At 53.7% G+C, this 12,027-nt stretch overlaps 1 protein-coding gene across 1 annotated transcript in view; it reads left to right on the forward strand.

Moving 5' to 3' along the window:
* The first annotated feature begins 1,732 nt into the window (after positions 1-1,732).
* Itga5 (integrin subunit alpha 5) overlaps positions 1,733-12,027 on the forward strand; it is a 23,287-nt gene continuing 12,992 nt past the window's right edge. Inside the window, exons 1-9 of the mRNA XM_005353778.3 lie at positions 1,733-1,997; positions 8,009-8,139; positions 9,488-9,600; positions 9,696-9,816; positions 9,985-10,046; positions 10,140-10,185; positions 10,419-10,544; positions 10,688-10,732; positions 10,845-10,888. Of these exons, the coding sequence (XP_005353835.2) occupies positions 1,777-1,997; positions 8,009-8,139; positions 9,488-9,600; positions 9,696-9,816; positions 9,985-10,046; positions 10,140-10,185; positions 10,419-10,544; positions 10,688-10,732; positions 10,845-10,888 (909 nt within the window). The 5' untranslated portion in view covers positions 1,733-1,776. The remainder of the gene's footprint in view (positions 1,998-8,008; positions 8,140-9,487; positions 9,601-9,695; positions 9,817-9,984; positions 10,047-10,139; positions 10,186-10,418; positions 10,545-10,687; positions 10,733-10,844; positions 10,889-12,027) is intronic.

A 12,027-nucleotide genomic window follows, 5' to 3' on the forward strand; every position in this document is an offset into this window, starting at 1 on the left:
TGACTAAGGGGTTCCTGTGTAAACAGGAGCAAGGAATGAACAGGGAGGGGGCCTGTTTGAGTTGGCCAATGTTGGGGGATTGAGGAGGAGGACTAGGGCAGGACACTATGTCCCCTGTCCCCCACCAAGGCTCCTGGGAGAATCTGAGTCACACACCTCCCTAGCTGTATACTCCCCTCCTTCTCCCAGCTCCTAAATCCTGGGGGAAAAAATCTAAAGAGAGAAAAAAAAGAGAGAGAGTCTGGGTTGAGAAAGGAGAGGGCTGGATTCAGACACGTGGAACCCAAGGTTCACAATGAAACTCTAGAAACAGTAAGGCTCCATCCTTCTCTCAAGGGAGGGGGTTCCCCTTGGCTGGTCTCACCCACCAGAGATTACCTTTGGGCACAGCTTGCTCAGATCCTGACCAACAGATTCCTTGAGTTCCTAACCTGTCAAAGGGTCAGAACCTTCCGATGTGAAAGTTGGATGGAGTCACCATGACTGTCCCGGGGCTGCAGCTGGCTCTGCTGATGCAATTCTGAACACCTAGCAGGGTGACTGGGGATAGGGAGCAAGGTAGCAGAGAGACTGGATGAGGGAAGCACACGGCAGGAAGAAAAAAATTGACTCTGGGACTTGTATTCAGAAATCCCACAGGCCACAGTAGAGCAAAAGAGAAGGGCAGAGGAGGCACGATTGAACTTTGGGGGCGTTATTCTAGAAGGGGAGAAGTCCTGGAGGAAGAAGGCAGAGAAAGGAGTAGAAGGCGATTGGGAGAGACTCTAAGATTCTCTTCCCATTCCCGGATCTTGCCTGATGGACCCTACTATAAAGGTACCTCCACTTACTAAAACCCCTTCCTCTACTTACACAGGCCATGGGGATGACCAAGATGGCCAATACAATCTGAAAGTTGGTTCCCTTTGAAGACTCCCCACGCCACCCTTTATATGTTTCTGGGATTTCTCCAGGAAATCAGGCAACCTAATGAAGTCACTGAAGAGGGGGGGCTGGCCACTTGGCGAGATGCCAAATCCAAGAAAGGGCCATAACAGAGACTTCCAAACCCTATATTAAAGAGAACCAGAGAACTGAGACCCAGTGGTCCCGTGTCAGAGACCTCAAACTCCTGTTCTATCAGCTTGGGAAGTGGCAGCCGCGGAACCCCCGCAGTGAGCAAAGCTGCTCCAGCAGGCAGCCTGGAAGCCCTCAGTGCCTGGGCTGAGAGTCCCTAATCCAGCTGGCCCGAACCCAGGCACCCAGTGGCCCCGGAAGGCAAGGGGGAATCCCTGTTGGCTGGATGCCAGAGGAGTCCCTTGTCTCTCGACCCCAAAGCTTCTTTCCTGAATAAGTGAGGGAGACCCCCACACACACTGTTCAGGCTCCCTCCGCCCCCCAGAGGTGATTCCTTTCCTCATTAGGAAATTCTCTGCTCCCTTTTTCCAACTACTTTTCCGAGCGTTTACGCTGTACATCTGGAAAGGAGTGGGGGGGGGGCGGGAGCAGAGAGGAGGGCGAAGAACCCGAGCCCGCCCAGTCTGAGCCAGGCCAGACCACCGGTCTCCAGCTGGGGCCGGAGCCAGGGGTTCAGAGGTGCGGCCCCCTTCAGGGTGCGGGGCGCGGCCTCGGCGTCCCGGGGACCCAGGAATGTCCCCCCGCCAGCCGGCCCGGCGGCCGGGGGGAGGGCCCAGCCGGGAGTTTGGCAAACTCCTCCCCGCGTTGAGTCATTCGCCCCTGGGAGGTTTAGGAAGCGGCTCCGGGTCGGTGGCCCCAGGACAGGGAAGAGCGGGCGCTATGGGGAGCAGGACGCCACGGTCGCCACAGTCTCCTCTCCACGCGGTGCCGCTGCGCTGGGGGCCCCGCGCCCCGCTGCTGCCGCTGCTGCTGCTACTGTGGCGGCCACCACTCCAGGTTGGGGGCTTCAACCTAGACGCGGAGGCCCCGGCGGTGCTCTCCGGGCCCCCCGGCTCCCTCTTCGGCTTCTCCGTGGAGTTTTACCGGCCGGGAAGGGAAGGGTGAGTGGTGAGGTTGGCGGCGGGAAGGGGGCAGGGGGCCACCTGGAGATTGGGGGCGCGCCGGAGTGTGGAGGCGACCAAGACTTGAGTTTGAGGGCGGAGTTTGAAAGAACTAGAACTGGAGTTGGGGGCCCAAGATAGAATTGGGGGCCCGCGCTGGAGCAGGGAAGCACCGTGGCCGACGTGGAGTGTGAGATCAGTGTCGAGACTTGTGGCATGAGGAGAGGACAGGAATCTAGAAGCTGGAGAAGTGCAGGCAGGGACTCGGGGCCAACCGGGAGGAGAGAGCTTAGAAAACTCAGGGTCTCTGGCGATTTGTGGGCTGCTGGGGACCTGTGGTGGGTGGGAGTCGAGGGGGGCGGGGAGGCCGGTCCTTAGGGAGCACTGGAGGAACTTCGAGATCCTCCGTGGGGCCATTGAGAGGGTTGAAGCTGGGTAAGCGCGTGCAGTAAGAGGGAAGACAGACTGAGAGGGTCGGGAGGTTGTGTGGGGGCCAGTCTCATCCTCCCCTCCCCCATCAACTCAGACTGAGACCGGGGAGAAGGACAGAGGCTCCCTCCCCTTTCTCCTCAGTCTCCTGCGTCGCCTCCCACCCTCAATCTCTTCAGGCGAGGAGATCCAAAAACTTAGGGAGAACCCCTGGATCCTGGCACTGGGGGAACTGGGACTAGGGGCGGGATCGGCCCAGGGCGGTGCACGGATGTGTCGGGAGGGGTGTGTGTGCGCGCGCGCCTGAAGGGGGGTGGGCGGTTTCCCTCTAGCTCCAGCTCTTGGGAGGAAGAGAAAAGCTGATTTCCTGTAGCAGTAGTTGAACTGAGACACAGACTTCTGGGACCAGGGTCGGAAGCTGGGGAGACGTAGGCTCTCTGGGCCCAAGAGCATCAGAACGAAGGTTCCTGAAAACCTCTATGGAGAATCCTTATTTCCGGGTAATAAGCAGACCCAGACTCTTAGTGCCTGGAAAATGGGTGCCCACAGGCTTGGAAATCAGAGTTAGAGCCCACATTGAAACAAAAGTGGTTCGTTTCAATGAGGAGAGGACGTTAGTAAGTAAGAGGAAGGTGATGGGACAAGGAACCCCACATGCCAGATTGCTGAACCCCTTCGATGACAGCAGTAGTTGTTTCTCCTCTACCTCCAAGCTCTGAGCCTCCCTCTGCCCACAGCAGCACCCCCTCCCTTCCCGAGATCTCAGGACTTGATAGGACCTTTGTCAGAGGTGAGCTGATTTTAGTTATCTGTTTAACTAGTGGGTGGTGGAGGCGGCTAACTCTAGCTAATTCAATTGGGGAAGGGACAGTTTTCTACTTTGTCTGGAGGACTTAGGGATGGAAAAAAAGATAACTAGGCCCCAGCCGTTGAATTTGGGCTTTTCAAGGTCCCCACCCCACACCCTGGCCTCTTGCCCAAACCTCATTGCATCACCCTATCCTGCCAGGCCTTGCCTCCTCCGGTCCCCTAAACCTCTTACCACAACCATAACGGAAGGAGCAGAAGTGGTGGAGGGGCTATAGGATGCTTTGGCTCATCAGGGTGTTCAACTGTCTGGCTTTTTATTTCTCCCTTATTCCCATCCTATCCCCCACAAAACTGGCAGTTCTCTGAAAACTGACGCATCTGTTGGACTTTGCACTTCTTGTCCCCTAGGTGTGCATCTGGCCCCTGGCCTGATCCTTCAGTCCCTGAGGCTTCTTCTAAAAGAGGACCCAGCCTCTCCATCCCACCCCCACCCTGTTCATGCTCTGCTTTGCTCTGTGTGTAACCCTCTTAGAGCATTCTCCCTCCCAGCACCTGTGTGCTGGCCTCAGCCTCTCTCTCCTTCGTGTGGGCAAACAGCCCTGTGGCTGCGGTGTCAGTGTTCCTAGTTTCTCCTGCATCACCCTCGCATTGAAAAATGACGAGGACAAGGTGAGCACTGCAGAGGGTGCCACGCAGTCGTGGGTGTGAGTGCTCACACTCACCCAAGAGCTGGGACTTGAGCAAGTCCAGCCTTCCCCTAACTGAATGAGACAGCATCTAGGAGGTGGCTGCCCACATGCAGGCAGCCTACGCAAAGCACGAATTTGATGGGGAGAGTCTGGGTTCTGAATTTTTTTCTGGCACCAACCTCATTCATTTTGTTTTCCTCCATTTCTGACTTGCATTCATTCGTTCATTCATTCCCAAACTGTGCAGCCAAGATGACCTTGAATTTCTGCTGCTACCTCCAGAGTGCTAGGATTGCAGGCTGGCTCTGCCACACCCTCCACACACCCAGTTTGTGGAGGTTGAACCCAGGGCCCCTGTGCTTGGCAAGCAGTCCACCTGGCACCACTCATCCCCTGTGCTCACACGCTTGGAGCACTGCTAACAACTGTGGTAGTGGCAATAGTCCCTCACATTCCTCTTAGGCTTGATATCAATTTCTCATTGGATTATTACAAAATTCACGTGTTGATCAGAGAAAATATTATTGCTTCAGAAGTTATAAAATTTAGTTCTAGAAGTTAGTTAGGGACCATCCAAAAGCAACTCATCACTGAGAGAGAGTTTAAGGCTAGAAGAGGGAAAGTGGCTTTGCCTAGGACACTTAAAGCTAAAAAAGTGAGCCAGTCTGCTGGAGGCAGCTCTTACTCAGCCAATCAGTACAGCCCTTTGGAATGTACTTGGGGTTCCAGAAGCAGGTGTCCCCCTCTGGCCTGCCTAGAGGTAAGGTAGAATCATGGGAGCTGGGCCCTGGCCCACCTGTTGCTCTCCACTCTGACCTTGTCCAGCCAAGGGAGTCAAACAGTAACTGAATATTGAACAGGGGCTTGGTTAATCAAAAGCCTGGTTGGGGAGATAGTGAAGAAGAGAGGAGGGGATGTTTTGGCCGTGGGGCAGGGCAGAACACTAGCCTCAGAGCCAGGCTCCCAGGCTTCTGTTCACATCCTGGGAAAGATTCTGAGCATCCCTGGATGGCCATGACTTCTCTTGACTTAATATTCCCATCTGTCAAATAAGGACATCAGGGTAGGTCGGCAGTTTGGGGACTTGTTGAGGAATGTCAGGACTGCGTCAGGACTGCGTAGCCTTTGTTTACCGCCTGCAGCAGCCACTGAGCATCTGCATTAGTCCTGAAACAGTGGACATTCTGGGCAGTGGCCATTTGTCTCCAAAGACCAACCAGACCCCCTGAGCTCTAAGGCTTCTGCAGAAATGACAGCGAACATTTCTTCCCCTGGACTCCGGAACAGAGTCTACTGCCAACCTGCATCTAGTGGGAGATAATTCACCGTTTTTCATCTTTTACAAACCAAGAGTATCTATCTATAGCTGCCCATCAAAGTTTCTGACCAGAGTTGATAACCAGGCTCCTCACACAAGCTGGTGCAATGCCAGTCCAAAGCAAATGCATTTGAAGTTTTAATTAGCCTGGTATGCCTTGTCAGGTAAATGCATGATTTCCTTTAGGCTTTCTGCAATATTGAAAACAACCCAAGGAGCCTCCCTGGGAACCCTCTTGGATCACTTTGAGGATTCTACTGCTGCAGGGTTTAGGAAGCATCAGGTGGGATAAGAAGGGTAAATAAGCCTTGTGCCTCGGCTGGCATGTGTAGGTGCTAGAATGAGGACTGTTGAGATGACCATACCCAAGCATGGATCGCGTGGGCTGATCTGGATCCACGTCCCCAGCCTGCATTCTGGGATCCTCGAACCTTCACAGAGCAAACAGATATTCCGCCGGCCCGTGGACTTACAGGGCTGCTAACTATACAGTCCCGTCTCAGTTCCTCCACAAATGCAGGTGGTATGGGGAGAGGACATCCAAGCCCTGCTGAGCTAGAGCAAGAACCAGAGCTCTAGCTCCTGACTCCTGTGCTGCGCCCTCACTGTTTTCACTGTTGGCTTCGTTTGAGACGGGGTTTCCCTGTGCAACTCTGCTATCCTGGAACTCACTTTACTGTGGACCACCACTGCCACAGGCCTCAGAGAAGGAGTACACTCCTCTCTCCCCTGGGGCTGTAGCTTCTCAGTGTTGTCAGCCTCAGGCATTCTCACCTGAGTTCACTGGACCCTTGGAATGGTGGCTCCAACCTCTAATTGGCCTTAATTCCTGAGTGAGAGAGAGGTGAGACCCAGTGGGCGGGAGACAATGGAGAAATGTGAGGCTGGAAACTGACAGGAAGCCACAGGCAGTAAACATTTCCTGTCCCCTGGCCAGTGAGGCTGGCACCTCCTGTCCAGTCCCCACTCCTGTTCCTCCGGCCCTTGCTTTCTTCTCACCTCCTCTCTAATATTCCCTCCAAATCCTTGGTGTCCTGGGGACTGCCTTCCCTGCTGCTGTCACTTATGCCTCTTAGACCCTGCCCCGCCCCCTCAGTATAAGTGACCCTATTATTGGAAGACAGCCCCGCCTTTGGGGCCTCTGCTAAGTCCCTTCTTGGGCCCACAATTCTAGTGATAAAGGCTGTGGAACCTCAAGAAAAGGGGTAGTTTTGGGAGTGTTGAAACCTAAAAGGCGACAGAAACCATTAGAAGTAGAGAGCCCTAAGACCTGAGATCAAAAAAGAAGAGCTGGGTGGTGGTGGCGCACGCCTTTAATCCCAGCACTCGGGAGGCAGAGGCAGGCGGATCTCTGTGAGTTCGAGACCAGCCTGGTCTACAAGAGCTAGTTCCAGGACAGGCTCCAAAGCCACAGCGAAACCCTGTCTCGAAAAACCAAAATAAAAAAAAAAAAAAAAAAGAAGAAGAAGAAGCAAGAAATGGCTCAGCAGTTAAGAGCACTGGCTGCTCTTCCAGAAGACCAGGGTTCAATTCCCCAGCATCCACCTGGCAGCTGGCAGCTCCTGACTGCTCACAGCTCCAGTCCTAGGAGATCCAATGCCTTCTTCGGGTCTCCTCTGGAGCCAAGTGCCCACACGGCACACAGACATTCAGGGAAAATGTCCATGCATGTTAAATGAATAAATAAAAAGAGAGAGAGACCCAGTAATCTAAATCAGGAGAGCAAGCAATACTGTGGACAGACAGGCAGAGAGATTGAGGAGCCAATGGCAGCAGGGGAGGAGAGCAGAGGCCAAGGCTGGCCGGGACACTGGCCCAGAGTTGGGGGTGCCAGGGAAAGCTGCCCAGGCTGCCAGACGCAGTGCTTGCAGGGGATCCTGAGGAAAGCGCCTGGAGAGGACTGGGCTGTGGCTGTGTGGAGGGCCCCATCTCAGACTTGTGTGTCCAGGAAGAGCAGCCAACAGAACAGGATTTGAGTTCAATCTTCTGGGACTGCTTTGTGGTAGAGAGGTACAAGTGAGGCGGAGCCCAGCGGGAAGGTGACATCCATCCTGAGCCGCAGATGGGGCAGGCCAGGCCCAGGAAACAGCTTCTCTCTGTGTCTGCCTGGTTCCCGACACTCACATTTTCCTCCCACATGCCCCAAGACTAAGTGGCCAGTAGCCTGGGTTCCAGCCCAGAGGGAAAATTTGGCTTGGGAAGAGAGGGTACCCAGTAGGTGAGGACCCTGAGGCTCCACAGGAACGTGGAGTTCTAGGGCTAAATTGTCCCTTTAATATGTATTTTCAAGCCATTTTCAAACAAGGTTCATACTTTGCATTTAGTACTATTTTTTTGTTTGTTTTGTCTTGTTTTGTTTTGTTTTTTCCTGATGCCAAGCACACCCTCAACCTCTGGGCCGCAGCTTCAATTCACAGGTCTGGGCATCTAACCTTGGCAGGTAGACAGAAGAAATGGGAAAGTTGGAGTCCAGACCCTCTATCCCTCCTTCCTTTTCCAGGAACTGATTCTGGTTCCTTGTAGTAGAAGAAGGTAGGAGAATGTGGGAGGAGGGGAGGAGCTGAGTTAGTGACAGCAGCACATGGGGAACGCCTGACTCCAGCCCCGGCCTCTGGCATCTGTGGCATCTCCTGAGATATAAATACAACCCAAGGGACATCTACCCCACCCCCATTCTTGGCCCAAAGGTCTGGGTGCATCCTGCCACCCGAGACTAACCTGGAAATAGGGCCCTTCCTAATGCCCTTCTCCTTTCCCCTTCACAGGGTCAGTGTGCTGGTGGGAGCACCCAAGGCTAACACTAGCCAGCCAGGGGTACTGCAGGGTGGTGCCGTTTACATCTGTCCGTGGGACAACAGCCCCACCCAGTGCACCACCATTCAGTTTGACAGCAAAGGTAGGCTGGAAGACTTCAGGGAGGGCCTAGTGTAAGTGGATAAGTGGGCCTGCAGCTTGGGGTTGGGGCTTGGGGCTCCTGCTGCAAGGGGTGCAGCCTCAGCACCAGAACCACATGCTCTCCCAGTAGTAGTTCTGGTGCTCCATTTCCTAGCCGTAGGCTTCCTGTGGCCCTCACTCCATGCTTCCAGCCCAGCCCAAGGATGGCAGTCATGATTCAGAAACATGTGGCTCTCATTTTCACTGAATCACCCACAACTCTGGGAGGCCAGGGCCATAACACAAAACACAGAGGAGGCTTGAAGAGGGTTCTATTCCTAAGCTAAGTGATAGTGCACATCAGCTATAGTGTGCTTCAGCTCCCTAGGGAGCTCAGCCCTCAGGCAGATGGACCTGAGGGAGCTGAGGATATTCAACCAGCACTCGGAAAGTGTTTGCTCCATGCTAGGCACTAGCATGAGTGTGTTGGCTCACTTGAGCAACTGTATTAGTAGCCCCATCCTGCGAGGGAGGAAGCAGAAGTTAAGCCATCCAGCTAGTAAGAAAGCAAGGCAGTCTATCAACACAGATAAGGACTGGAGTAAGAGGGCAAGAAGAAGTAAGCATAAAAATGCAGAGGCCAAGCCAGGCATGATAGAGCACAGCTTTAATCCCAGCACTGGGCTTGGACAGAGGCATTTGAATCTCTGTGAGTTTGAGGCCAGCCTGATCTACAAAGCGAGTTCTAGGATAGCCAGAGCTACACAGAGAAACCCTGTCTTGAAAAATAAATAAATAAATAATGTTTGAGGCCAGCTGGTTTCTGAAAGGGTGCTAGGTACTGAACCGAAGTCTTATGCACACTACTCATATGCCGTACCACTGGATTACAGCCTCTGTTCTGAGCAGGCTGGCTTTTAGAAGCTTAAGAGCACTCAGGAGACTAAGGTAGGAAGATTGCCAAAAGTTCAAGGCCAGCCTGGGCTACATACTGAGACACTGTCTTAAAACAAATAAAGAAATAAAAAGCCTGAGAGACAGGTGGAGAGTAAGAAGAGCTCGGAAGGCAGCGGTCCAGAGGGCGGCGTTTAGACGTGGGAAGAGGCAGAGGAAGTAAGGAGGTGGGAAGAGGCTGTTGGAGGCAGAGACAGGGCTGGTGTACAGACAGAAGTTAGCCATGGGACTCTGCCAGTCTTCCCCAGCACCACAGTGCAAATTTCTGCTACAGCTAAAAGGAAACCAGAGAAACCGAAGAGACAACTTGGCAAGGGCTCGGGGTTCAGGGTCTAGAAACACTGAGCATCCTGGGCCAAGACTGAGGGTCACCTTTCTGAGAGCCAGGGTGATGGCCTCCTTTCAACCTCCCCAAGGTTCCCGGATCCTGGAGCCTTCACTGTCCAGTGCCACGGGAGAGGAGCCTGTGGAGTACAAGTCCTTGCAGTGGTTTGGGGCAACGGTTCGAGCCCACGGCGCCTCTATCTTGGTGAGGCACCAATGGGTCCTTGGTGGCTAAGAGCTGAGCCGTGGTGGAGAAAGCCAGGCCTGGTCTAAACCTGAACCCCCTCTGGGCCCTCCCAGGCATGTGCTCCACTGTACAGCTGGCGCACAGAAAAGGAGCCTCAGCACGACCCCGTGGGCACCTGCTACCTCTCCACAGACAATTTCACCCGGGTTCTGGAGTATGCACCTTGCCGCTCAGGTAGGGGCCGAGTGACACAAGCCACTGCGCCTTCTTCATGAGAGGGTGTCAGGTGCTCGATGTCTCTCCTCGTGGCCACCAAGCATCAAATTGACGTTTTCAAAGCTGCTCTCCCTGCCAGCACGTCTCTGCACGGCTCACTCATCTCCCTGTCTTCTTCCCTCATAGATTTCGGCAGCGCGGCAGGGCAGGGCTACTGCCAAGGGGGCTTCAGTGCTGAGCTCACCAAGGTGAGAGGTGATCGGGGAGGGAGGGCAGGGAGTGAGGATCCAGGGTCAGCCCCAAATGGTGCACTCATCCCTCTTCCTCTCACCTCCCCATAGACTGGCCATGTGGTCCTGGGTGGTCCTGGGAGCTACTTCTGGCAAGGTAAGCCCTTCCTCTGCCCGCTTCAGGCCTTGGCACTGCATTCTTTCCCCACTCTAGGTCTGAATCACTAATCCTTCCCTTCTCCACGCCTCAGCTTCCCAGTTCCACTTCCAGACCCCTCCTACTCCATCCTCCACATAGTCCCTTTTCTTGATCCAAACTCAAAATCCTACTCAGTTCCCCTAAAGCCCTAAAGTTACCTCCCCCTGCCTATCACCCTGCTCCCCTTCCAGGCCAGATCCTGTCCGCCACTCAAAAGCAGATCTCAGAGTCCTATTACCCAGAATACCTCATCAACCCGGTACAGGGGCAGCTACAGACCCGCCAGGCCAGCTCCATATATGATGACAGCTACTTGGGTAGGCAAGCCCGTGGTGAGAGAATGGGCGGGGAGTTCAGGGCCTTCTGCCTCGCTCAGCCCTCCTCTGCTTCTCCCAGCTGAGGGTTAGAGAACAGGGGTCTCAGAGGAGGCGATGCTAACATCCTCCCACTCTGTCCCCAGGGTACTCTGTGGCCGTAGGTGAATTCAGCGGTGATGACACTGAAGGTGAGTGAGTGCCCATGTTAGGACGAAAGGGGAGCTAGAGAAAGCTCCAAACACAGCAGTCAGAGTCTGCCCTGTCCTTCCCTCAGCCCACCAGTTTCTCTTCTCTTTGCAGACTTTGTTGCTGGTGTGCCCAAAGGAAACCTCACCTATGGCTATGTAAGACCCCGCCTACATCTCCTGCCTCTCACCCTGGCTCAGTGCAGAGTCTTGCATAGCAGTGTGTGGGGCCTCAAAAAAAAAAAAAAAAAAAATCAGAACATAGGCTCTGGGGAAAAGAGATAGGATTTCAGAAGTCTAGTTCAAGGAAAGGAAGCTGTGAAGTCAGACTCGGGTTCAGATTCTGGCACTGACTCTGGGTAAGTTCGTCTGTTCTTTTATTGCCACACTGTCCCCTGCTTAACCTCTCTAAGCTGCTTCTTCCATGTACAATGGGGTAATAATAGTTCTGACCTCATCAGGCACTTACAAACTGTTAGGTGGTGTTCGACAGCCAGTTGCTATCATTAGACCACGATGAGAGCCCAGACAGATGAGTGCCACACACGGCTGTTCGATTAATAACATTTATTAAGGAAAGATGAGGGATGAGACAAAGGTATCTTATCCCATCCCATCAGGTGCTTCTAGCGAGTACATGGGATGAGACATGCAGCTGTCATATTGATATCCACCGTCCATGAGCCTTTCAATGTCCCAGGCACTAGCCATTCACGATGGCGGAGCACAGCCTTGACAGTCTTCACAAAAACTATGGTCCTAGGATACCAAGTGTGTTGCTTAGGGGCAGCGGAATAAATATTTAATAGCTACCATACTCCCAATTCCACACTCCTTCTGAATGGGAAGTTCCTGAAAAGCGATCGAGGTAACCTAACACATTTTAGGATAGCAGTACCTTCTTTCCAGAGAAGGCTCTGCGAGGGCTTTGTACACGCATGAAGAACACAGAGTAGGAAATCTGAGTGAGTTTGTAGCCAAGAGAAAGGCGGATCGGACAAGCACAGGCAGTGGGAGCAAACACCAGAGCTTTGGAGGACTGACAGTGGCCACTGGGCGGGCATAGGTGGGAGTAACAGGTTCTCCATCTGCCCTCTGGCATCTGTCAGCGGGGAAACCCAAGGCGCAGAGGCTCACACCGGCTCTCAGCCAAGCAACAGGGCAGAAAGCAGGATCCAAGAGCCTTGGAGGTCTGCGGGGCCACTGCTCACAGTTGTAGACACTGGTGGGTGAGGGGTGGCTGAAGTCTTGAATCTGTTGGGTTTAAAACCCCAGTGTGTTTTCTTTTTTTTTTTTTT

This window comes from Microtus ochrogaster, chromosome 15 (genome assembly GCF_000317375.1).
Source record: "Microtus ochrogaster isolate Prairie Vole_2 chromosome 15, MicOch1.0, whole genome shotgun sequence".
Taxonomy (NCBI): Eukaryota; Metazoa; Chordata; class Mammalia; order Rodentia; family Cricetidae; genus Microtus; species Microtus ochrogaster.